General features: G+C 41.9%; 1 protein-coding gene across 16 annotated transcripts in view; it reads left to right on the top strand.

The window, feature by feature from the left end:
• TBC1D4 (TBC1 domain family member 4) overlaps positions 1-21,682 on the top strand; it is a 216,702-nt gene extending 195,020 nt beyond the window's left edge. For 9 of the 16 annotated variants that reach the window (XM_084981930.1, XM_084981929.1, XM_021065672.2 and 6 more), the window contains 5 exons: positions 1,439-1,683; positions 6,686-6,845; positions 10,827-10,996; positions 16,244-16,420; positions 19,121-21,682. In XM_084981930.1, the coding sequence (XP_084838056.1) occupies positions 1,439-1,683; positions 6,686-6,845; positions 10,827-10,996; positions 16,244-16,420; positions 19,121-19,354 (986 nt within the window). In that variant the 3' untranslated portion in view covers positions 19,355-21,682. Of the gene's footprint in view, positions 1-1,438; positions 1,684-6,685; positions 6,846-10,826; positions 11,101-13,342; positions 13,887-16,243; positions 16,421-19,120 lie in introns of those variants that run through there. The other 7 variants (XR_014819617.1, XR_014819616.1, XR_014819615.1 and 4 more) reach the window with 2 other exon arrangements.
• The last annotated feature ends 4,685 nt before the right edge of the window (positions 21,683-26,367 follow it).

Genomic DNA, 26,367 nt, shown 5'->3' with positions numbered 1-26,367 from the left:
TACAGCCAGTTAAGATGCCCTAAAACAGACAGTGATGAAATCACATTACAGGGAAAGGCTGCTAGGGGAAAAAATGGAGCTAGAATCAATGTCTTGTATAGACAGTATATGTATAGTTTTATTCAGCCAAAAGTTTTGGTGAGAAAATAAAAAGATAATTTAAAAAATTGCTTATTTGACTTTCCTCGTAGCCATCTGTGTTTCCTCAGCGTGTTCGTGTTATTTTCTCCTATCTTCCCCTTCCTTACGCTGCAGAATTCAACTTTTCAGTTCCTGGAAAGATAAAATCACTTTTAAGCATATGTGGTGGAAAACATTTAAAAATCTGGCATGCTTACAAGTTCTAACTGACATGCGTAATCATTTCACAAGGAAGCTAACACCCTGTCATTTTCATGGTGCAAGCAAAGTCCCCTACCACCGTGTACAGCCTAGGTGGTAAAGGTGGCTTTGTTTCAGTGTTGAGTACCAGCTTTTGAGTAACCCTAGATTCATGTTGTCTGTTTGCTGAAGTGTCTCTATGGTAATGTTGTACACAGAACTGAAATTTAGGGTGGAGTTTATTTAAAATCAGCGTGACCCTTCCCTATCCTTGACTTTTTGGATATATTGAAAAAAGAAAAGAGGTAGGTCTACATGACTCATAGAAGTAGCGTAAGAAGCAGAGAGCCAGGAATATTTGAAAAGGAACTATTTCCTGAATGATAGACTGGATGTACAACAAAACAACCCCTGCAAGGTCCCTCCAGCATCATATTACAAGAAAAGCAGGAAGGAATCTACTGTGAACGTCTAAGATTTTTCTTTAAATCCTACAATACTGCCTGTAGAATAATTTTTTCCCCCCGCTTTTTAGGGCTGCACCCTAGGGCGTATGGAAATTCCCAGGCTAGGGGTCAAATTGGAGCTACAGCTGCCGGCCTATGCCAGAGCCACAGCAACATCGGATCCTTAACCCACTGAGCGAGGCCAGGGATCGAACCCGCATCCTCATGGATCCTAGTCGGGTTCATTAACCGCTGAGCCACAACGGGAACTCCCCCTCCTGTAGAATTCTGATGTCAGTTAGCAGGTGGAGTTTATATGAACTTAGAGTTTGCCTTGATTTATAGTCAGAATAAGTTTTATATTCTATTCTTCAGGGAGCTCTCCTGAATATGTCTTTGATTTGTCTGTGGATTTTTTTTTTTTTTTCCTAAAAAGAAGTGCTGGTTAGCATCCAGTGTTTGTCCACTGTCATATACATGGAGGTGGGATGACGGACTGGCAGGTGGGACTTGGGACTGTCTAGAGGGAGACTCTTAGAGGGGTGCTCTAAGCAACTCTCACTGGTTTGGAAAAGAGTATTTGTTTCTCCCTGGAAATCACTCAATTGCAATTTCACTCTGGTCTCCAAAGCATCAGGACATCTCAAAAATATTGTTCTTTTCTTTTGCAGGGAGGACATTCCCTACCCACCCTTATTTTTCAGCACAGCTCGGGGCAGGGCAGTTGTCTCTCTTTAACCTCTTGAAAGCCTATTCATTGCTGGACAAAGAAGTGGGTTACTGTCAGGGGATCAGCTTTGTGGCCGGAGTCCTGCTTCTGCACATGAGTGAAGAGCAAGCCTTTGAAATGCTGAAGTTCCTCATGTATGACCTGGGCTTCCGCAAGCAGTACCGGCCTGACATGATGTCACTACAGGTGAGCGGTACATCTTCACGAGGGACGTGTAACGCTGGGACCAGAAATCTTAGCGGAAGCCCTCTTCTGAATTACGGTTCAGATTTAAAGAAGTTGGGACCCATTGTCTTGGAACTTGGAAAAATGTAGAGGCATGTTTTAGCTCATGGTGGGATTTGCAATTTTGCCAAGCTCTAAGTGCATGGCATCCATATGTAGAGTAACTTTTCCATAGTTTCTTTGTTTTCTTTTTTTTTTTTTTTTTTTTTTGTCTTTTTAGGGCCCCACCCAGGGCCTATGGAGGTTCCCAGGCTAGGGATCAAATTGGAGCTGTCGCTGCTGGCCTACACCACAGCCACAGCAAGGCGGAATTCAGGCCATGTCTGCCACCCACACTGCAGCTCACGGCAATGCCAGATCCTTAACCCAGCGAGCGAGTCCAGGGATCAGACCCGTGTCGTCATGGGTACTAGTCGGGTTCGTTAACCACTGAGCCACGATGGAAACTCCCATTTCCGTAGTTCCTGAGGTAGAAGAATAAGCAATTCTAGTGAGTCCTCAAGTCTGTTTCCTAAGTACCTGGAGCAAGTATCAAGATATCTTTGTTACCTTTTCCTCAACTTGTCAGTCGAAAAGAAGCATAGATATTTTGTTTGAAATATAAAAATCTAATGTTTTATTCTTTTCCTTCGAGTGCATACATAATAGACATCTATATCATGCTTCTTCTAGAACTTTCCATGCAATGCTTCTAGAACTTTCCATGTCTCCCCTTCTTCATCTGAATGTTGGACAGGCCCTGGTAGAGGATAAAGTGTTCTGAGTCAGTGGTACTTTTTCAGTCTGCTTTTCTCAGCACGCTCTGAAGAAGCACCGTTAAGGTTTTTTGGTTAAGGAAGGTATCCGTTGCCATTGCTATCTTTCACCTATTTCAAACTTGCCCTGTTTACACATTTCTCTTCTCCAGTTTAAACTTCGCTTTCCTTAATGTATTGGTTTCTAACAGAAAGTTAAAATTTTGTCTATAGATAGGATATCTCAAACCATCACTACCTTGCAATTTAAAGCTGTGGGTTGTAAAAATACGCAGGAAGACTTTAAAGAGAAAGATGCCAGGGTTCTCCTCCCTTGGCATGAGGGAAGAATGATGCTATGATACTGTGCGTTAGATAAGAACTAAAGTGTTTTTATTGTTATGTTTTTATTTTTTGCCTTTTAGGGCCTCACTCGCGGCATATGGAGGTTCCCAGGCTAGGGGTCGAATCGGAGCTGCATCTGCAACCTACACCACAGCTCAAGGCCACGCCGGATCCTTAACCTACTGAGTGAGGCCAGGGATCGAACCCACATCTGAGTTGGGTTCCTTAAATGCTTATCCATGAAGGGAACTCCTAAAGTATTTTAAAAATACTTTTAAAATATGCTTTTTTCCTGGTTCCCGATGATCAGTTTTTACACTTAGTTTTTTGGTTACGGATCCATCGGCAAAAAAGGAGTTTGTTTTCACTTTTTGAGTATTACAGTAAGTGGTATTTTCTTGAGAGGATGAGTGGAGGGAAGTGCTCCATTTTTCATTAGTTGTTCAAGATGAAATTTTTGACAGGGAGGCAGGGCTTTGCTCTCAGTGTTGGGTTTCAGCTGAGAGCTCATGTGAAGAGTTCATATGAAGATTAATCACCTGGCTACATAAATCAAGTACAGTGACTCCAAGTTAATAACTATTCGTAAGTCCATAAACACCCATGTGAAATGGTGATGACTGTAAAATCTATGAAGGTTTTATTTTTTTATTTTATTTCTAAACAGTTTACTGTATCATATTGGGTAGGAAGCATTGACACCCTTGTAAGGAATTCATCAGCTCTAATTTTCGGAAATAGTAGTTCTGGAATTTGAAAGAATGGAGTGTATCTGTGAGTAGCGTGTTGGCTTGGTTCATAAATAAAAGGATAGATACAGATATTACTTTTATTTTTTATTTATTTATTTATTTATTTTTTGTCTTTTTGTCTTTTTTTTGTTGTTGTTGTTGTTGTTGCTATTTCTTGGGCCGCTCCCGCGGCATATGGAGATTCCCAGGCTAGGGGTTGAATCGGAGCTGTAGCCACCGGCCTACGCCAGAGCCATAGCAACGCGGGATCCGAGCCGCGTCTGCGGCCTACACCACAGCTCACGGCAACGCTGGATCGTTAACCCACTGAGCAAGGGCAGGGACCGAACCCGCGACCTCATGGTTCCTAGTCGGATTCGTTAACCACTGCGCCACGACGGGAACTCCCAGATATTACTTTTAAAATGTGACAGTTTTTCAATTTAAAAAGTCCTCATTAGTTTGACATTATAAAATTTGCATAAATTTGCATAAATTTAATTTTTATGTTCATTGAATATGACCATTGCAATTACCAAGAAATATTTTATGTCTATTATTATGAAAATGAAAATGTACTAAAATCTTTGGGGTCAGCATTCTTCATAGGCCACAAGATTGGGGATCTTATTCTGGGAGTGTAGAACTTTTTGATCCATAAAGTGAGTTGCAGCACTTTTCCACTTTGAGAGACAAAAGTGTTTTTGTTTTTGTTTTTGTTGTTTTTTTTGGTCTTTTTTCTTTTTAGGGCTGCACATGTGGCATATGGAGTTCCCAGGTGAGGGTTGAATCAGAGCCACAGCCACAGCAAAGCAGGATCCCAGCTGCATCTGCGTCTGTGACCTACACCACAGCTCACGGCAATGCCAGATCCTTAACCCACTGAGCAAGGCCAGGGATCCAACCCGAAACCTTATGGTTCCTAGTCGGATTCGTTTCTGCTGCGCCACAACAAGAACTCTGACAAAAGTGTTTTTTTATCCAATAAATGACTTTTGAACGCGCAAGTGACAGAAGGCTTGGCATCACCTGATAGAAGTTCTGATTCCCTGAGTGGGGTGAGCTTGGATACTGTAGGTTGAACACATCAGTTGCCTTATCTGCGAATGAGGGGGGTGGAGGTCTTTTTAAAGATGTCCCATCATGTTTTGTGTCTGCTGTTTTCTGTGTTAAGTGTAAAACATAATATCTTTTAAAAAAAAATGTATTTCATTCAAGTAGAGGTGACTTACAATGTGTTAAATCCTGCTGTATAGCAAAGTGATTCAGTCTGTCTGTCTGTCTGAGCAAAGTGATTCAGTCTGTCTGTCTGTCTGTCTGAGCAAAGTGATTCAGTCTGTCTGTCTGTCTATCTATCTATCTATCCATCATCTATCTACACATTCTTTTGCATATTTGTTTCCATTATTGTTTCCCAAGTGTTATATCTTTTTATCAGGAGTCTTTGGTTTCTATTTTTTCCCATCTCCCCCCCCCCTTCATCTCCCTTCCTCTAGTTCTATCTCTTCTATCAGAAGATTTTCCATGTTATCTATAGGGCAGAATGGAAGAAATATTTGTCCTTAGGAAATGGCCTCTTATTATTAAAATTTCCTTGGAAGGAAGACTGAGTTGTGTTTTTGTTTGTCTTTTGCAAAAGAAACTTAATGTAAATATACCTTTCCAGGAAAAATGTTCTTAGCCCCAAGTTTAGAATGGAGGGGAAAAGTAAAGGCCTTTTAAAAAAATTAAACATTGTAGTATTGCTTCTGTCTTATGATCATTGCTGAACCAGAACAGAGTGCTTTTGATGATAGGCTTTCTTTTTATCCTGCTAAATAGACTTCTTTGATTTTTGTGCCCCCAAATTACTAATTCTTCTGTTGAAAGAGCCCAGTATATTTACTTTCTAAATTGTAAATGGCCTAAGTGGAAATACATGATTTCTTTCAACATGACTTCATGAGATTATAATCTCATTTTTAAAACTTTGTTTGACTGCAGCTAAGCTTATTTTATAGTGATGACTTCCTGTGGCTCTTTAATTCTTTCCTTTGCAGCTTGTGTGGAACCTCAGTTTCCACAGGTGTGTGTTACAGAGATCAAACATTTGCTGTATTGATGTATAGTATTTTGATTTTTAGTTTTGTGCTTTGAAAACAACAGTGGTTGAATTCACAATATAATTGGTTATTTTAAGGTATTTTTATAGCGCTAACTGTGGGTGATATTTTGCTAATGTCTTCTAGAGAAAAAGTTCTGCTGGATTTAGTATATATTTCACACCAAAATGTTAAGCTGATGTGACTGGCCAAGGACCCACTACTCAGTGTGTTACTGTGTAGATAAAAATTTAAATTAAAGCACAATTCATGAATTTGTTTATTATTTGCTACTGCTTTACTTTTGGCCACCACAGACAGGAGTTTAAGCTTTACGACAAACTGTTGTCTTCATAACTTCTTTTTTTTTTTTTTTTGAAATATAAGTAATCAACTCAGTAGCCAAATGAAATAATTTCTTCTTTCAATACTAGAAACATTCAGACTTCATTTCTTGCCTTAATCTCTTTTCTCAAGGAAAATATGCTGCTGGAGTACCTTGGATGTTAGAAATCACAGCTCAAGCTTCTGGCTCCATAACCTTCTAAGCCTAGCAGTGTCCTAGCCATGCAGATTGTCTGTGGGTCTAAGCCAGAGTTCGGTCATAAATTTGATGCCCAGCCCAGCAAAGAGAGACAAACTTTGTTTCTGAACTGGATGTGGTAGATTCTTTAAAATGGAAGCTTTTCTGGAATGGGTCTGAAATTAGAATGGACCTTCCGTGAAAGTCCTGAGCCAGGACAGTTCTGCTTAAATTCCAAAAGCAATGCCTCCCTACAGGAGGAAAAATGACCACTTCTGTGTAGCTATGGTGATGCCAAAAAGAGACATGGTAGAGAAACATGGTCCGTGGTCATAGATGGACTTACAGTGACCCACTTTATGACCTCAGTTAAATGAACTTGGGTTTGTCAGCTTTCACATAGTAATAATATAAAGCAATACTCTTTTTATTTCTGGAACATACATGAATTTGTTATTAAATATTAGTAATGAAATTAAAGCTAGTATATTTTATGTACACTTAGATAAATGCATAATATTTTATTTTTCTTCTCCAAATTTACTTTAGATACAGATGTACCAGCTGTCCAGGCTCCTTCATGACTATCACAGAGCTCTCTACAATCATCTTGAAGAAAATGAAATCAGCCCCAGTCTTTATGCTGCCCCCTGGTTCCTGACATTGTTTGCCTCTCAGTTTCCATTAGGATTTGTAGCCAGAGTTTTTGGTAAGAGACGCTGATAATCCAATGGGACAGTGGCATTTATTCCGGGGGATAGGCTTCTAGCCATACACTGCTCCAGCGGTTTTGTTGGGAATTACACAGAATAGCACATTGCTTGTGGCATTTAATAAATATGCCTGGTTCCATTCTGAGAGTAATTTGAAACCATATTGGGCTTCGATAAAATTGAAATTAAAAGGGAAAGAAGGAGTTCCCGTCATGGCGCAGTAGTTAACGAATCCGACTAGGAACCATGAGGTCTTGGGTTCGATCCCTGCCCTTGCTCAGTGGGTTAAGGATCCGGTGTTGCTGTGGCTCTGGCGTAGGCTGGTGGCTACAGCTCCGATTCGACCCCTAGCCTGGGAACCTCCATATGCTGCGGGAACGGCCCTAGAAAAGGCAAAAAAACCCAAAAAGATAAATAAATAAATAAAAGAAGAATCGAGCTCCCATATTTGAGTAAGCTGCAATGGTGCTCTTATTTTTGTTTATACCTACAAATCAGAGTATAATTTTTTTTTTTTTTTATCTTTTTAGGGCTGCACCCACGGCATACAGAGGTTCCCAGGGGTCCAAATGGAGCTGTAGCCGCTGGCCTACACCACAGCCACAGCAACTGGGGATCCGAGCCGCGTCTGCGACTTCCACCACAGCTCATTTCAGTGCTGGATCCTTAACCCACTGAGCAAGGCCAGGGATCGAACCTGTGTCCTCATGGATAATAGTCAGATTCATTTCTGCTGAGCCACAACGTGAGCTCCAGAGTATAATTTTTTAAAAATCTGAACTAAGGACTTCCTCTGTATATTTTTTTAGATTTTTATACACATCTTTCCAATTTTTTTCCCCCCATTGTCCTCTTCACCCTGGATTCAAAACACAGAGAAGCATGTTCTTTGAGTGTGTCAATGAAAGTACCTATGTCAGTGTTGTCTCTAGTGGCTTTTTTTCCCCCAATGGCCTCACCTGCAGCATATGGACGTTCCCTGGACAGGGATTGAATCTGAGCCGCAGCGCAGCCTGCCCTGTGGCAACTCCCGATCCCTTAACCTACTGCACCAGGCCGAGGATCAGACCTGTGCTTCTTCAGCGATCTGAGTCACTGCTGCAGTTGGAATCTTTACCTTTTGTGCCACAGCAGGAACTCTTCTAATGGAATTTCTTTCTTTTTTTTTTTTTTTTTTTCTGCTTTTTAGGGCTGTGCTCGTGGCATATGCAGGTTCCCAGGCTAGGGATCAAATCTGAATACAGTTGCTGGCCTGCACTACAGCCACAGCAACTCGGGATCCGAGCCACATCTGCAACCTATACCACAGCTCACGGCAATGCCAGATCCTTAACCCACTGAGCAAGGCCAGGGATCGAACCCACATCCTCATGGATCCTAGTCATGTTCATTAACCACTGAGCCATGAAGGGAACTCCCTGGCATTTCTTAATAAGCCATTTTGTTTTCACAAGGTAACTGAAATTCCCGTTAGCCTTCATGCCAGGGTGGTGTTGGTGCCCATCTCTAAGACTGGGTGGCTCAGGGAAAAGCTCTGGGCACTGGGGGTCCAGCCTGAGGTCAGTTATTGAGTTGCTGCCTTGGTCCACAGTGTTAAGAACAAGGAATGAAAAGAAAGTGGGACATGGTTCTTGCTCCCTTATGGGAACACGAGTTTTTAGTTAGGTTTGTCTAAATCCATTATTTAAAAAGCAAAAGTTATTATTATTTTTTAAAATCAGCTCTTTACCAGAGATTTGTTCTAATGTTTAGGCCTTAATGATCTCAGAAAGGGCTTCCTTTCTGAGCTTTTATGTTCTACTCATCTATCTTGTATCCGTGGTGAAAGTCATCCATATTTATAACTGTGCTTTTGCTAAGTTAGAGCTTTTGGTGGATGTGTAAGTATTGCCCTGATTGTAGGGCATTGCCAGCATTAGCAAAAAAATGAAATGCAACGGAGTACAGGGAAACCGTCATAGGGAAAAATGTTGTTTGGGGAAACTTCAAGCTTGAATAATCTATGCATCATATGTATACACATACCAGATTACAGTGTATGATATCTTTCTTAGTGGAGGCTGTGGTTTTAAGAGTTAAACACTGCATTAGTAATAATACAGTCTATAGGCAAAGTGTGCAAAAGAGTAAAACCAAGATGCACAAAATGAAATGTTTACCAGATTTCTCTTTATTGCATATATATACACCATTGCTTTTCTCCAGAGAGGTTTTCTTTGGAGGTTGGGTTCCCATTTTGGGGTCTTCTATAAATCCTTTCATTTATAGATTTTCTTCTCAGAAAAAATAGCTTCTGTAATCACAGTGATGTTTAGGGTATTTCTCTTTGACTTATCCTTGGAAGCTTGATATCAGAATTCAGGAAACAAATCTCTGCAGTTGTCTGGTTTTTTTGGCTCAGAGAATATGAATGATTCTATCAGCTCTACAATAGCTGCTCCTTTTCTTAGAATGTGGTGAAAAATAGAGACTATCAGGAAAGGGAGAGATGCAGGAGTAAGAATGACCATGTTTGGAGTAATCGTTTCCTGGGTCCCACTGCGTAAGGAGGTTCCCAGGCTAGGGGTCGAACTGGAGCTGTAGCTGCCGGCCTATGCTGCAGCCACGGCCACATCATACCCAAGCTGTGTGGTTTGATCTACACCACCAGCTCACGGCAGTGCCGGATCCTTAACCCACCGAGCGAGGCCAGAGCGCGAACCTGTGTCCTCATGGATGCTAGTCAGATGCATTTCCACTGAGCCATGGCAGGAACTCCTGGTTCCCTCTTTCTGACTGCTCCCTGTTGTTTATTATTGATTGCAGAGGGCCTGGATGGAGAGGAACGCTCATAGCTTGGGGTTAAGAGATGCAGACTATTGCCTTTGGAATGGATTAGCAATGAGATCCTGCTGTGTAGCTCTGGGAACTATGTCTAGTCATTTATGATGGAGCGTGATAATGTGAGAAAAAAGAATGTTTGCATATATGTGTATCTGGGTCACCATGCTGTACAGTAGAAAAAAATATATTGGGAAAATAAAAATAATAAAAGCTTTAGATCTTGAAAACAAAAACAAAACAAAAGTATTTAGAACGTTTCAAAACTATTGCATGTTGTATTTGTTAGGAAACAGAGTTCAGAGTTAGGGTAGCTTTTCTTTTTTACTTCTGATTTAGGTTATATATTGGCTTTGAGTTTCCTTTTTAAGTTTTTTTAAAAAAATTCCTGCTCTAGTGCAGATTTAATTACTTTATTAACTGGTTCGTTTACTATTTTATTATTGTCATGAGAGTTTAAACAGCCCTAATTGGTCGTGTTGATTTGCTTTGGTATTTCCCTTGTGAAGAAAAATCTAAACATGAGTTGAATAAGTGTTTTTGAGCAATACCTAGTCTCCATTAAATTTGCCACTAAAAATTAAAAATTCATGGGCAGATACATAACATCTTTTTCTTTTTACCCTGGCCTTATCTGAGATTCCTAAATAAGTAAGAAGAAAATTTAAACATGTTTATTCTGGTCATCTTAGTATTTCTTCAAATCTCTGTGATCTTGACCAGTTTTTGTTTTGTTTTGTTTTGTTTTTTGTCTTTTGTCTTTTTAAGACCGCACCTGCGGCATATGGAGGTTCCCAGGCTAGGGGTCTAATCCGAGCTGTAGCTGCCAGCCTACACCAGAGCCACAGCAACGCCAGATCCGAGCCTCGTCTGCAACCTACGCCACAGCTCATGGCCACACCAGATCCTTAACCCACTGAGCGAGGCCAGGGATCGAACCCGCAACCTCATGGTTCCTATTCAGATTCATTTCTGCTGCGCCACAGCGGGAACTCCTTGACCAGTTTTCTTTTGTAAAATATTCTGAGGTTCTGTTGCAGTAATTAAAACAACAGCCACAAAAGAAAACCACACAAAAAACCATTTGCATAAGGAGGACACTTTTTGCAATAGTGTATGCATAATTTTGATCATGACAATTATATCTCTTTTTTCAGATATTATTTTTCTCCAGGGAACTGAAGTTATATTTAAGGTCGCCCTCAGCCTGCTGAGTAACCAAGAGACACTCATAATGGAATGTGAAAACTTTGAAAATATTGTCGAATTCCTTAAAAACACGCTACCTGATATGAATACATCTGAAATGGAGAAAATTATCACCCAGGTATGGTTTAAATGATTTAAATGGTAATAATAAGGGATAAGATTATACAGCAATTTCTGGTTTTGTTTGTTTGTTTGTTTTTGTTTTTTAGGGCCGCATCCGCAGCATATGGAGATTCCCAGGCTAGGGGTTGAATCAGAGCTGCAGCTGCCGGCCTACACCACAGCCACAGCGACGCCAGATCCGAACCATATCTGTGACCCACACCTCAGCTCATGGCAATGCTGGTTCCTTAAAACACTAAGCAAGGCCAGGGGTCGAACCCTAAACCTTGGTTCCTAGTCGGATTTGTTTCCGCTTTGCCACAATGGCAAGTCCCTATAGAGTTTCTCTACTAATTATGTATATTAAAATGTTTTAGCATAAAGATGTAGTTTTGCCTGACAGTTTTTTTTTCTATTGATCATGTGTGTATATATCAATAATATAATTATTATTATTATTATTTTGCTTTTTAGGGCTGCACCCACAGCATTTGGAAGTTCCCAGGGTAGGGGTTGAGTCGGAGCTACAGCTGCTTGGCTTATGTCACAGCCACAGCCATGCAGGATCCGACTAGTGTCTGTGACCTACACCAAAGCTCATGGCAATGCCAGATCCTTAACCCACTGAGTGAAGCCAAGGATTGAACCCACAACCTCATGGATATCAGTTGGGTTCATTTCTGCTAACCCACAACAGGAACTCCTGATCAGATATGTTTTACTTAGAAATGAGATTGTTGTGCCATTTCTCCATTCCAACATTGCCTGGAGGCTGTGCACAGGCAAAGGGATTCAGTGCATCCTGAGTTTTTCAGGCATCTTCCAATTTAGGCCAATGGTAAGACCGAAGATAGAACTGGCAGAGTTAGGAAGACCCAATAAATAAACAAACTGAGACTCACTTACCTTTGTAATATTGTTAATTCTGTTGTAAAATGTATAAGGAGTACCCATGATAAGATCACAGACTTTGCAATTAGACAGTCTTGGGTTTCCATCAACATCCAGCTATTTTATTAGTTGTTTGGCTTGCACCCATCACCTAACCTTTCAAACCCTAGTATTCTCACCTCCAAGAGACTTTGCGAGGCTTACATGAGACCTTACATGATGTGTCAGTCAGGGTCTCTTGCTGAAAACAGTCTACCTCCAGTGATTCAAAGGAAGGTACCATTTACACGGGTGTGGGCAATTAAAGAACCAGATACAAGGTGTCCAGGTGCCCAGGAACTAGTGCCAGAGGGAGACTCTTTATCCTTGCGGTGCTGCGTTCGGAGAAGGAGGATATAATAGTGTCACCAGGCCCAGTGAGAGGTGGCTGTGCTCTTGGTGAGCCAGACATGGAAGGAGCACAGAAGAAGCACCCAGCTGCTTTCTTTGCCCCTTTTGATCTCCTGATGGCCTTTCCCATGGGTGGTACCAGCTAGACGGCAGCAGGAAGGAAAGTGTGGGGAGTGCAGTCACAGGGGTCCGCCTCCCAGGGTACAGGGAATGGACGAGGGCAGAGAATGGACCTGGGAAGCAACTGGAGAGTAATCAGCACATCGTGTGTCTAGTCCCAAGCTCTTCATAGGGACCAGGTAAGTGGTAGTTATGTATTGTCATTTGACATAAAAGGACATGGACAAATTTAAGAACACATTTGTAGAGAAAGCAGTCACGACTTGTGAGTATTGATAAAATTGACCGCTTTTAGAGGCACGTGGGGTAGCAGATAAAAAGACAGAGTTTAGAGCAATAGAAAGGGAGTTTGAGTTTGCACTGGGGTCCAGCTATTCACTAGCCGAGTGACTTTGGGCAAGTCACAACCTCTCTGGGTCTCAACTCCCACCCTTACAAAGTGGGAATAATGTATTGTTTTTAGGAGCAAATATAACTCAGTAGAAGGATTTTGTACACTCTAATTCACTCTATATGAAGAACTCATATTGTCATAGATACGTTTTTCTGTCCACTACATTGAATTGAAATCCCAAGCAGAATGTTCTGTAAATGTCCCCGAGCAGTTTTCTTTGTTACAGTGCTTTGGGAACTGAGAAAGATGACCTTTATTTACATATTCAGTTGTTTACTGATTCTTCAGAAGTATCTTCTTGGCTGGCAAGCAGTCAGAGATTGTGCTCTTAGAGAGAGATGGTTACCTGATTTAAAATCGGATCGCCTCTCTACTAAAACTATTGAGGGGGAGTTCCCATTGTGGCTCTGCAGTAACAAACCCGACTAGTATCCATGAGGATTCAGGTTCCATCCATGGCCTCATTCAGGGAGTTAAGGATTTGGCATTGCCATGAGCTGTGGTGTAGGTCGCAGACACAGCTTGGATCCTGTGTTGCTGTGGCTGCAACTCTGATTCGACCCCTAGCCTGGGAACATCCATATGCCATGAGTGCGGCCCTAGAAAAAGACAAAATAAATAAATTAATTAATTAAAAAAACTAATGAGGGAATTGCCTAGCTTTAGAGAGTGTAACAAAGAGTAATGGATGGAATTGATAGGCAGGTATATATAGCCTTGAAATTGGAGATAATTTGCTGACAAATAGAGTTGATTAACTATGGAATGAACTGTTAATTTTAAAGGAGACTTTGAGGAGTTATTTACGGCCACTGTAAAAAACTCAAGTAGGAGTTCCCATCGTGGCTCAGTGGTTAACGAATCTGACTAGGAACCATGAGGTTGCGGGTTTGATCCCTGGCCTTGCTCAGTGGGTTAAGGATCCGGCGTTGCTGTGAGCTCTGGCGTAGGTTGCAGACTCAGCTTGGATCCCATGTTGCTGTGGCTGTGGTGTAGGCCAGCGGCTACAGCTCTGATTCGACCCTAGCCTGGAAACCTCTATATGCCGAAGGAGCGGCCCAAGAAATGGCAAAAAGACAAGAACAAAAAAACCAAAAAAACAAAACAAAAACTCAAGTAATGCTGACTAGCATAAAGAAGAAAGTAAAAGTAACTACAAATCTCCACATTTTGAGATTTAAAAACTTGTAAACATCCTTTTTTATTTTTCTTGGCTGCCCTATGGCACATGGATCAGATCTGAGCCATAGTTGGCACCTAAGCTGCAATTGCAGCAACACTGGATCTTTAACCCACTGTGCCCGATCAGGGATCGAACCTGCATTCCCACGGATCCCATTGTGCCACAGCAGGAACTCCCTAAACATCCTTTTACAATCTCTAAGTATATACACATATAAATATGTATCCAGTTTTACTTTTATGTATCAGTGACATCACACTCTACCTGCTATTTTGTAGCTTGATTTTTTATTAAAATAGCTGTACAACATTGGCCATTTTCCTATAAGTATAGATCCAGGCCGTCATTTTTAATGGTTATATAGTAGTCCATTGTGTTCATACCCACTGGGTAGAGGAAAATGATGCTTGCTTGAGAGGAATAACCAGATTGAGAAGTATCATATAAATTTGAAGATTTGCCTATCTTTAATAGGAGTAGGGTAAGCAAGCAAATGAGGTTTTTGTAGTTTCTTTTCTCCCTACAGTGTTAGTGTAAATACTAGGCTTAAATGGCAGTGCTTCCTTGTGAGCTTAAACCAAGGAGGGTTTTTTGCTCCTCTAAACAATACTTTTCTTTGGAAAACAAGCCCTATGAATAAGTTACTCCCATCAAGTTGGATCAGTTTAGCATACTAATTTCTAGAGGCCTTGGGGACAGAAGCTACAGGGGACAGAAGGTTTAAAAAGTAGATTCCAGATCAAAGTTGCCTGAATGAGCATTTTCTTTTAAATATCAAGGTATACCTCAGAACACTTCAATGACAAACAATTTGGTTTGCTGAACAACCAAGCCACTGGACAGCTAAACACTTCAGACCACAAAGTTAACATTAGATTATGTACATCTTACAACAAATGCTGCTTCATTCTGTTAAAATAAGCTAACCTGGTGGAGTTCCCATTATAGCGCAGTGGAAACGAATCCGACTAGGAACCACAAGGTTGCGGGTTTGATCCCTGGCTTCCCTTGGTGGGTTAAGCATCCGGCATTGCCGTGACCTCTGGTGTAGGTTGCAGACGCGGCTCAGATCTGGCATTGCTGTCTGTGCCCGTGGCGTAGGCTGGCAGCTGTAGCTCTGATTAGATCCCTAGCCTGGGAACTTCCATATGCTGCAGGTGTGGCCCTAAAAAGCAAAAAACAAAAACAAAAAGCAAACAAACAAAAAAAACCTGACATGAGATTAGAAAGGAAAAAAGAACTCTGCTTTAGTGCCTAAAATATCACAGTATCACACTTAGTAGCAAGGAGTCTTATCTTCCTCTTAAGTAGTTGTCATGCCATACAGATCTTTAAATGTTAGCCAAAAATAAAGACATACTTGAAAATATATTATCAGAGGGAATGAATGGAGAGAGAAGTTAGCTGTCCTGTAACATCTAAGCAAATTGTTTTCCCATTTGGTGGCAATCGGAGAGCAGAGGCAGCCTCGACTAAACCCCACAGCTGTGGACAGGGCTCTGGGTGTGCAATTTTAAGGTTCCTATGTATATCTATGGTAGGATATGTTAGTGATGGATTAGCAAAAGGATGAAAATATTTATTATAAGACCTCTCTGCCTCGTGGACAAATAACTAGAAGGGCTTTTGGTCTCATTGTTATAGAGCTATCCTACGCAATTTTGCTTTTAATCAGAAAGGATGATCTCTAACTCAGATAAGAGTTACTCAGTAACTAATGTTGTTTGTCTGGTATGCTACATTTGGGGAGATAGTTACTAGATTATGTACATCTGGGTTGAAAAACATTTGAACATTAACTTTTTTCTAGGAGTTCCCGTCGTGGCTCAGTGGTTAGCGAATCTGACTAGGAACCATGAGGTTGCGGGTTCGATCCCTGGCCTTGTTCAGTGGGTTAAGGATCCGGCATTGCCATGAGCTGTGGTGTAGGCCGCAGACGCGGCTGGGATCCCGCGTTGCTGTGGCTGTGGTGTATGCCAGCAGCTGCAGCTCAGATTCAACCCCTAGCCTGGGAACCCCCATATGCCGTGGAAGTGGCCCTAGAATTGGCAAAAAGACAACAAAACAAAACAAAACACTTTTTTTCTAGTGTCTTGGCCTCATGAGAATGTTTCATTCATTTCATTGTCCTTATATGACAGTCACATTTGCTCTTCTTCCTTTTAGTATGCTGTCCTCTTCCTCATTAGTAAGTATTTGGAAATCTACATGAAGTACCCGGATGCAGAGCCTGTATCTTGTGTCCATCCTGAAGGTCAGGCTAACCCGTGGTGTTTTCATGGCAGGTTTTCGAGATGGACATTTCTAAACAGTTACATGCCTATGAGGTGGAGTATCATGTGCTGCAGGATGAACTCCAGGAATCTTTATATGCCTCTGAGGAGAGTGAGCCCATGGAGAAGCTGGAGAGGGCCAATAGCCAACTGAAAAGACAGAACATGGATCTCCTAGAAAAATTACAGGTACAGGGATAACGATGTGACCAAAAAAGTACTGGGATGCCTCCTGTCTGCACAGAGTCACCCCAGGAAGGCTAGAGCTGTGACATGCATGGAGCGGTTGCTGACTGTGGGCCTGTATTATCAGTCTGTGTCCGAGGGCTCTGGGGGCTGCAAAGGCACATAGCAAAGTAAATTTCAGTTGGGAGGGAAGGCGTACTCTTATAAAATCATGAAATGGCAATTCAAAGCAGAATCTGGTTCAATACTTATTGGATGTTGTGCCACACTTGGTTCAAGTTAAAGGGAAGAGGGATTGACTGTAGGAAATTGGGAAATCTCTGGGGGGCTTGGAGCTTGAGCTGGTCTCCAAAGGGTCGGTGGGAGAAATGAGTGAGGAGTTGGGGGGGGGGGTGTACATCAGGAGGATATGACAGCGCAGCAGAGGGAGCTTAACAGCTTAAGATTTCATTTGTGGGGAGGAGGTGGGATAAACATGATGGAGGCAGTTAAAGAACATGGCTTTAATGATGTTGGAAGGGAGATTTCTGAATGTGTTTGAACCATAGTGTAGAAAGATCAGTCTGGAAACCTTGATGAGGACAGATGAGAATGGGGAGAGAAGGTAGGGAGACCCGCTAGCAATTATTTGTAGAAATCTGACTGGGGGGAGTTCCGTCATGGCTCAGTGGAAACAAACCTGCCTAGTATCCATGAGGATGCAGGTTCGATCCCTGGTCTCACTCGTTGGGTTAAGGATCTGGCGTTGCCGTGAGCTGTGGGGCAGGTCCCAGACACGGCTTGGATCCTGTGTTGCTGTGGCTGTGGTGTAGGCCGGCAGCTCCAGCTCTGATTGGACCCCTAGCCTGGGAACCACCATATGCCGCAGGTGTAGCCCTAGAAAAACAGACAAAATCCGATTGGGGATTGAGAACTGTCTAGAGTAAAGCTCATAGAAATGGAAAGAAAAGGAGACATTTTTGAAAGAATTGAGTAAAAGCCGGTGTCGTATCATCTCTGCCATCAAGGAGTTTATAGTTATTTCAGGATATAAAATAGTATCTCTGTTGATCAGTGCACAATTAAAATGTGAGAAGTGATTTAGTATAAACTAATATTGAGCATCTGCAGTCTGTATGAAGTGTGCTGTATATCCGAGCCCTGAGGGGTGGGGCTTGACTGTGATCAGAGGAGGAGGAGGTGAGAAAGTGAACCTTCTGGGGAGCTGGGGGCCGGGCAGGTTGGGGGGAGACCAGTTCTGAGTTAGAGCTTAAGTGCCTAAAGGCTCCTTGGTTTCTGCTTTCGCCCTTCCCCCAAACCTCACAAACCGGAAACCATAAAACTCTGCTTCCATGTGTGGTGAGCCCTCCAACAAGCACTAGGAGAGAAATAGTTTCGAAATGAGGGACTTCTCATTGCCCCCCAAGAAGGAACACTTGCTTCCTTCGCTTCATCTCCATTAGCTCTGGCCCATAGAAAATTTTATGCTTTTTTTTCTATTCAAAAAAAGAGCCAAGGAGTTCCCATCATGGCTCAGTGGTTAACGAATCTGACTAGGAACCATGAGGTTGTGGGTTCGATCCCTGACCTTGCTTAGTTGGTTAAGGATCCAGCGTTGCCGTGAGCTGTGGTGTAGGTCAAAGATGCAGCTTGGATCCCTTGTTGTTGTGGCTGTGGCATCGGCTGGCGACTACAGCTCCAAATAGACACCTAGCCTGGGAACCTTCATGTGCCGAGGGAGCGGCCCTAGAAAAGACAAAAAGACAAAAAGACAAGAAAAAAAAAAAAAAAGAGCCAACATTCTATTTTCAGAAAGAAAAGTAAACAATTGGGGTAGTATTCCTCATTACTAGGATGTTTCAATGGTGATTAATTGAATACTCATTCGGAAAAGTGGATTTGTACCTGCTTTATATTGTAATGATTTTTATTAATGGTTACAAACTTTTTCTGTGACAGTTCAAAGCTGTCATCATCTCTGGGTTCCCAACAACCTTAAAAACTGATAGGATCTCAAGTATGTGTTGAGAAAACTCCCCCTGTTTCTAGTCAGAGGGCAAAAAAAGCTTCTTTTAGAACCTCAAGCCGTGTTAGGAATCTCCTGTTTCTCTGTCAGATTTCACTCACAACAGGAGAAGACCAGTGTGTGGAGTGAGAACCCTTCCCACCGTGGGAGGGTTTTAATATTTTAATATTAAAGGTTTTAATACTGCATTTTTTTTGTGTCTTTAGTGAAATATGTATTTGTCTAGTATCCTAGTTATACTTTTGAGAAACCTAAAAAATCTCCATTTCATGGAAAGTTTTGGAGTTATTGCTTCATATGCTATTTTTATTTATTTATTTATTTATTTATTTATTTATTTATTTATTTATTGCTTTTTAGGGTTGCCCCAGCGGCATATGGAGGTTCCCAGGCTAGGGGTTGAATCTGAGCTGCAGCTGCTGGCCTACACCACAGCCACAGCAACGTGGGATCCGAGCCACAGCTCAGGACAACGCCAGATCCTTAACCCACTGATTGAGGCTAGGGATCGAACCCACAACCTCATGGTTCCTAGTCGGATTCATTTCTGCTGCACCATGATGGGAACTCCTTCATATGCTATTTTATTAAGTAATAGGACATGACTAGTTAATACATGTAAGGTCTGGCCGCTGCTATGATGAACCAAACTCTTCAAATTTTTGATTTGGAGGATTTTGTTTTTCCGCTCCAAACAGATAGCTCATGCTAAAATCCAAACCTTGGAATCCAACCTGGAAAATCTTTTAACCCGAGAGACCAAAATGAAGTCATTGATCCGGACGCTGGAACAAGAGAAAACAGCTTATCAAAAGGCGGTGGAGCACATCCGGAAGCTGCTGCCGCCAGATGCTCTGGCCAGTTTTGACCCGCTGCTGAGAGACTTGAACTGCAACCCTAACAACAAAGCCAAGATCGGAAACAAGCCATAAACGGAGGCAGGCCGCCGGGGCAGGAAGTGCCCCGAGGATGCGAGGATGCAGGATGCGTCAGTTAGGAGGAGGCTGCATGCTCCTGGCCCATCGCTGGACACCGGAGCTGACAGAACCACCAAATCGGGTCTGAGCCCAGATCGGAGTGGTAGCCCTCGCTCTCCTTAGAGCATGCCAGTTCTATGCCATTGTACATAAGCAGACTGTTTTTTGCTGTCCATGTTGACTATGTACATACATATATATAATGGACCTAGAGAGTTCTTGCTTTCTGAAAAAAAGGAGTAGATGTATATTTAGGGCAACTTTTTTAAAAAATCAAAACTTCATGAAATCCACATCAAAGGGAAGCTAAAGTGAAATTCCCTTGGACACATGTGAAATCATTTTGTCTTTGTAGTGAAACAAAGCTAGAACATCTTTGTATATTGACATATACTTGAAAAAAATGAATGTATTTTTTTCTCCAAAGAACAGCATGTTTCACTCAGTGGTGGGGAGGTTAAAAACTTTTGGGTAGCTTTATGTGGACCTGTCTTAAAATCTACTGACAATATATATATAATATATATATATGGAAAATGACTGATTGCCAGTCAAGCTCCTATGGGTTTTTCAGGAAAGTGGGGGCCTTCCCCCTGCTGCCTGCTTTGTGCCAATGGGCATGTTGCATCTACATGCATTTTGAGTCTGGTCAAGCATTACTTTAGGTGTGTGCAAGGAGAAAGCAAGACTGTGGCTGAGTTGGCCCACCCAGCTCAAGGTGAAAGAGAATGTTACTAACTTTCTAGCAAATCAGACCAGCATTATTACTTAAATTAAAAATATCAGTCCTCAAAAATTTAATTTTGGAGAGTTCCCGTTGTGGCTCAGCAGATGAAGAACCTGACATAGTGTCTACGAGGATGCGGGGTCCCCGGCAAGGCGGGATCCAAGCTGCATCTGTGACCTATAGCACAGCTCACAGCGACGCTGGATCCTTAACCCACGGAGCGAGGCCCAGGGATGGAACCTGTATCCTCATGAGTCAGTTTCATTAGCTGCTGAGCCACAATGGGAACTCCTAACTCTCTACCTTTTATTTAAATTACTCCTACAGTTGTGAATGCACTCCCTTTTATTTGGTGCCACAGTTGGTGACAAGGATTTGCCATTTCCCACCAAAATGTGGGAGCTCTTACTTAGATCTCACTACCTTAAATGAAGAATAAGGAAATGCAATTATGATTGGTTTTCTAAAGATGATGTTACTATGGTGAGAATCTTTTTTTTTTTTTTAATGCCAATTGAGAGGTGTGATAAGCTCACATCTTCCCCTTTCATGTAACGATTTATGAGAACTGTGGAATGTGTAAAACAAACTGTTGAAATCCATGGGCAGGGAGGGAGAAAGCCCTTCTAAAGCCTACAGTTCTGTATCCGGACTCCCGACTTTCTCAGCCTACAGATTATTAGAGGACATTCGTGCATGCTGGGTGTGGAAGGAAAGGCATTTGTAACGTACCCGTGGAATTTCTCCATTTCAGAGATGATTCTATGATAGTGCCTTGGAAAGTTGATGCAGCATTTTTGCCTTTCCAAACAATATTTATCACCACTGCTTTTTGCATATTATCACAGATGGATTGTCTGGAATACTTTTCTTCAAAGGGAGTTTGTTATACACAAGCTATAATGTATTATAGAGTTAAAGAAGAAAGCTCTAAAGGTTTCAGAAAATCTTGATGAGCAGATGATCAGCATCTAAAACCTCTTCTAGACCATTGCTCAGTGTATATGTATTGATTCTTGATACAAAACAGCATGCCCTCCAACCCATGCACTTTCTTAAAAGAAAATAAAGTCTTATTAGCAGACTATTAATGTAATTTCTAGGTTCTAGAAAATGCTGATTCTCATTACCCCATTCACTTGGGGGCACCAGCTATTTTGTTGCTTGGATTTCCCCCAGATTTCTCTATTTGTAGGAGACGTTTTTCCTATGAGGAATATAATGAATATTATCTGGTTACTGTTTGGCAATGAAAATTCTCTCATGTGTGTGATACACAAGTGGTAGCCAGGGCATCTTCAAGTTGGGAAAAGAAATTTTTCCTTTCAGTTGTTCAATTTAAAATAAATTTTATTCTGGAGGTTCAGAGTCAACATTACGAGTTGTTTTACCGTGTTTAGAGTTCAAGTTGTCTTGGATACAGTATTTCTTTTGAAAATGAATTTTTCTTTTGTGATCTTTTAAAGGTTGCACCAATTATGCTTCATGCGTTGTTACATCTTCATCTGATTAGTATATGTCTAGTTCATTTTCAATAAATACATTGCTGCAGTTTCCTTGGCTTATTGATACTACTTTTATTTGTAAGAAAAGAGAAGGTCTTGGTTAGACTCCTTTGCAAAATCTGAACCGGTTGGATTGTTGCTACTTAAAATTTGCCCACTGATAATTCTTTAAATCAGAGCCAACAAAGATAATTTTTAGAAACATGTATGAAAGTACATTGTCAGTTACTAATTTTCAACCTCGTTCCTGATGGAACCTTTTGCTGATAAATACAAAAAGACAACCACAGGCAAATTTGCATTCTACCCCTTTTGTTTTTTATGCCTCATAAATAGCAAAGGAGAGAAAGAGGTTAAAAAATACAAAATTTTAAAATTGGGTTAGCTCTCAAATAAAATCCTTAGGGGCACTTATTGATGGATAGGATATGAATGTGTTTACATTATATATATATATATATATATACACACACACACACATATATCTTCAGAATATTTTCAAGCATGTTTGTAATTCAATAAAAGGATAATGTATCTTCTCAGTATAACATTTTGCACTACATGTAATAGTTAAACATTTTAAGCAGTCAAGGTGGGCTTAAGTAGAATGGTCTCTTAACTCTGGAGACAGGCATGCTAAGATTTGCTCCAATCCATTTAATACCTTTGGACAGAAACCAGGGACTGCGAGGCTGCAGTTAGGTGAATGCCATCAAAATCTTGCCCCCTCCCCCCGAAAACAGCAAATCCTGGTATGTGACAGTGACCTTGGGAAAGCAAGTCAGTCTAGTTCTCTATCTTTTTGATACAGTATGTCAATGAAACCTGCTAGTTTTGTCTGCTAAATATTTGTCCATTTCTCCCTGAAACCGAGGGTGGTCATCCGTCAGATCCCTTAAACTGTAACTTGCTTAATGAACTTAACCTGCCTACACGGATCGGATCAAGTTTGCCTTAATTGTTTCTAGGAAAACCTGCACATCCCCCAGTGTCAGGGAGCCTAGACAATAAGATGTTTGCCAAGTTCTTCTTCAGGAACTTAGAGTCAGCTGTGTCCAGTTGGAACTTGAGCTGGTTAAGACTGATTGGAAACGATGAGCCTCCAACTGGGCATGTGCGAGTGTCCGATGCGTGACCTTTGGAGGTCAGAGGGCTTGAAACTCCACCCTCAGAGCGTGTGCCCTGTGTTCAGAAGCGTGCAGTTTAGCTGCGCCTGCGCGGATTCCTTTTCCTTCTCTCCAATCGCCTTCCCCACGCTCCCCACGCTTCAGCTTTATCCCTAAGTACCCCGAGCCGCTTCCCTTCTCGGAGGCGAATTTGAGGTTTGTCCTCTGGTCTCTTCGCTATCCCGTGGATGAACCCCTTCTCTGCTGCGAACCTCGGCATCTCAGCGTTTGCTTGGCTGTGCATCTGGCAGAAGAACCTGGTTCCATAAGCCCTCCATCGCTGTCGCAGGTACCTTAGTTCCTGTCTTTGTCTTTGGGTTAAACTGAGACCAAACCCCATTTCTAGGGGCTCCAGAGTCACCGATATTGAGCTACTTTGGTGTTTGTTAAACTGAGACCAAACCCCATTTCTAGGGGCTCCAGAGTCACCGATATTGAGCTACTTGGTGTTTGTTTTGATGAGTGAGACGGGCAGGTGGAAGGCGGGGGTGGAACATTTCAGTCAAAAGAAGAGAAGGCTCTAGAAGAGAGAGGGCATCAGCTGGAAGCGTCGGGGGAAAGCGACAGGAGAGATGTTGGGTGGCGGTTTTGGAGTGAAATCCTGGTGGCCTCAAATGCTGGGGGTAGTAACCTAGCCTCCTTCCAGTTTACCCGTGACATTCGGTATTGTGTCCGTTTCCTGATTCTCCACGTTATGGAACCAGATTTGTTTTGCTACAAACGCTGCTTCAAGGTGAGGGCACAGCGAAGGGAGCCAGCCCCGATCTGCGTGATCATGGCTTTCCTGGACTGCCCTTCCTTCGCCTAGAGGGACCGTCCGGAGTCATGACTCTCACCCAGTTTATCGTCCCTGTAAAACCCTTCAGAGGCTCTTCTTTCGTCCCAGGATCATGCAATTTTTGAGATGACACATTTGGCCTTTCCCGAGCGTGTCCCTGATAAGCTGTCCCGTCTGGTCTCCTGCCTTGTCCTCTGCTCTGGTCAAATGGTTGAGCCCCCGTCTCGTTTCTTGAACCACCCTTCCTTTTGCTTTACACTGACTGTCTCTCGTGCATCCCCGCAGGGGCGGGGAGGGGGTGCGCAGTCTCGAGACTTCTTTCTGCCTTCACTCCCTCTGCTCACTCCTTCAGGACATGCTTAGGATGGTGGGGGGAGGGGACGAACCGATCACCTCCGCTGTAGCCCAGGGCCAGCTGTCAGCATTGGTGTCCCCTCCCCCGCGCCCCCCGGGGGTACTGCTGACCTTCACAGACATCTCAGGATCTCAGGGCCCCCAGCTGGGAGTATGCATATTAACAAAGCTGACAACATCATTACCCTGTTATAAAAAACACCTGGTCATTGATTTTAGGTAACTTGAGAAGTAGGTGTAATTTTATTTAGCTTTTTGTGGTGGTGGCCTGGCATGGTCAGGTACTTTGCTGGATGTTGGGTCCTCAGAAATGTCTCCCTCCGAAGCTTCTTTGAGTAAGTTCTTACCTGATGAATGTACTGTTCTTACGGAAAAAAACCAGAATGTACGGAGTGACACTTTGTAAGTGCGAAAGGACTCTGGGGCTTTGCCTTTTATTATAAACATGTGCTTTATATAATTTATATCATACAGTATGTTACACTCTACCTTAACTATATTACGGTACCTGCTACAGATAAAATAGGCTATCTCATTGCATAATTCAGGAGCATTGCTGATAAAACTATAATATGGGTGGTGCTCCCTAAAGCTGTGTAATATAGCAGTTGATAAAATATATTGCATATTAAATATTATGGATGTACATATTATACTGAGAACTTAAGACCATGTATTCCACACAACTTATGGTCAATAGTAACATAACTTTGCTATTGCATTGTTTTCATTGGCATGATTTTATTATTCTTGGAGACTCTTATCCAGACAAATTAATGTATTGTTCATTATAGGGACATCCCCCAAGACTCTTAAACATTTCAGTAGACACTTTATACCCCAAGGCTTTTCGAATCCCTCACCTCAGAACTCTCTCACCTTGCTCTTTCACCAATCTTAAACCATTTTATCATAATCTTTACCTAGTCTTAATCAAGCTCCATATTTAATTACTGACCTTAAACTGAACTTGGCTTCTGAGATGCAACCAAAGCTCTATAGAGGTGGCTTTCTCCCTTGCTGTGATAATAAACTCAGCTCTATGTTATCCTCAGGTTGTGTTGGTAATATTTGGGAGCTACTGGGCATTCGGTAATATCTATTCTGTACCTTTCTCCATAACATACACACAGACCCACAGTTACTTTCTCTTTTTCATTCTTATTTTTATATCATGTTTAATTTCTATTTTCTTAACGCTGGTCCCCTTGTCCCTAAGCTGTATTTTGTCTCAGATCTTTTGGTGATTCCCATCAACATTTCATATCATAATTGATGGCTCCTAAGATCAGAGTGTTACAGTAGCTAAGACGTGGAGGCAACCTAACTGTCCTTCAACGGAGATATGTATAAAGAAGATGTGGTAGATATATGCAATGGAAAGAACGAACTAATGCCATTTGCAACAACATGGATGAACCTAGAGATTCTCAGGCTACGTGAAGTCAGAGAAAGGCATACATCATATGATATCACTTCTATGTGGAATCTAACAAAAATGATACAAATGAACGTATTTACGAAGCAGAAGCAGACTCACGGATCTTGAAATCAAATTTATGGTTTCCAAAGGGGAAACGTGGATGGAATGGATAAACAAGGATCTGCTCTACAGCACAGGGAACTCTACTCACTATTCTGTTATAGCCTATATGGGAAAGGAATCTGAAAAAGAATGGAGATATATGTATATATATTCATTTTGCTTACACCTGAAACGAACACGAAATTGTAAATCCAACTATACTCCAGTTTAAAAATTGCTTTAAAAAAAAGAAATTTTGACCTTTCTAGATACCAACTCTATAAAGCAGAACAAAAAGTTGGGTTTCAACTAAATATTTTATTTACTATCATGGGTAAGATCTATACATGTCAATACCTGGGCATTCTAAGGAGGTATCCCCTAAAACCTCATATAAAGGAAATACGAGATTCCTTAGAGTGAAATCAGCAATCTTTGCTCTCCTCTGTAAGGTTACATTAAACAGAATAGCACTTGGGTCTGAAAGCTTCAACTGTGCTCCAATTGACTGTAGTTGCATAGCTAAAGAATGATTGGGTTAACTAGAAAGGACTGGTGAGTGTTGGAAGACCAGAAGAAAGAAAACCAGGCAGGTTTTGGCAGTCCAGTGGGGGGAACGTTAGCCAAGACCCCTGGCAAAGCTGTTCTTATTGTTAAATTGGACCTGAGGACTCCAGAATCCACGTGTTCTGGTCCCTCTGACAAGTCTGTCCCTATTGAGATAGATGTGTCTGTGTTGGACAGAGGCCCCACACATCCAGTTCATTGGACTCTCCTTGTTGGAATGTATGTCCTCAAAGCAGCCTTCCATTTCTGACTTAGAGATTCTCTCTGTCATACAGGCCAGGCTCGTGATAACAGTGCAAATACTTGAGTCCCTTGCCGGAGCCTGTTTTGGTATGTTAAGTTAAAA

Source organism: Sus scrofa, chromosome 11, assembly GCF_054392235.1.
Source record: "Sus scrofa isolate SSC_HxYL_T2T_F1_AM1 chromosome 11, Sscrofa_HxYL_maternal_Yorkshire_Landrace_v2.0, whole genome shotgun sequence".
NCBI classification, from domain to species: Eukaryota; Metazoa; Chordata; class Mammalia; order Artiodactyla; family Suidae; genus Sus; species Sus scrofa.
The sequence above is the reverse complement of the archived record's forward strand: the minus strand, read 5'-3'. Positions and strand labels throughout refer to the sequence as shown.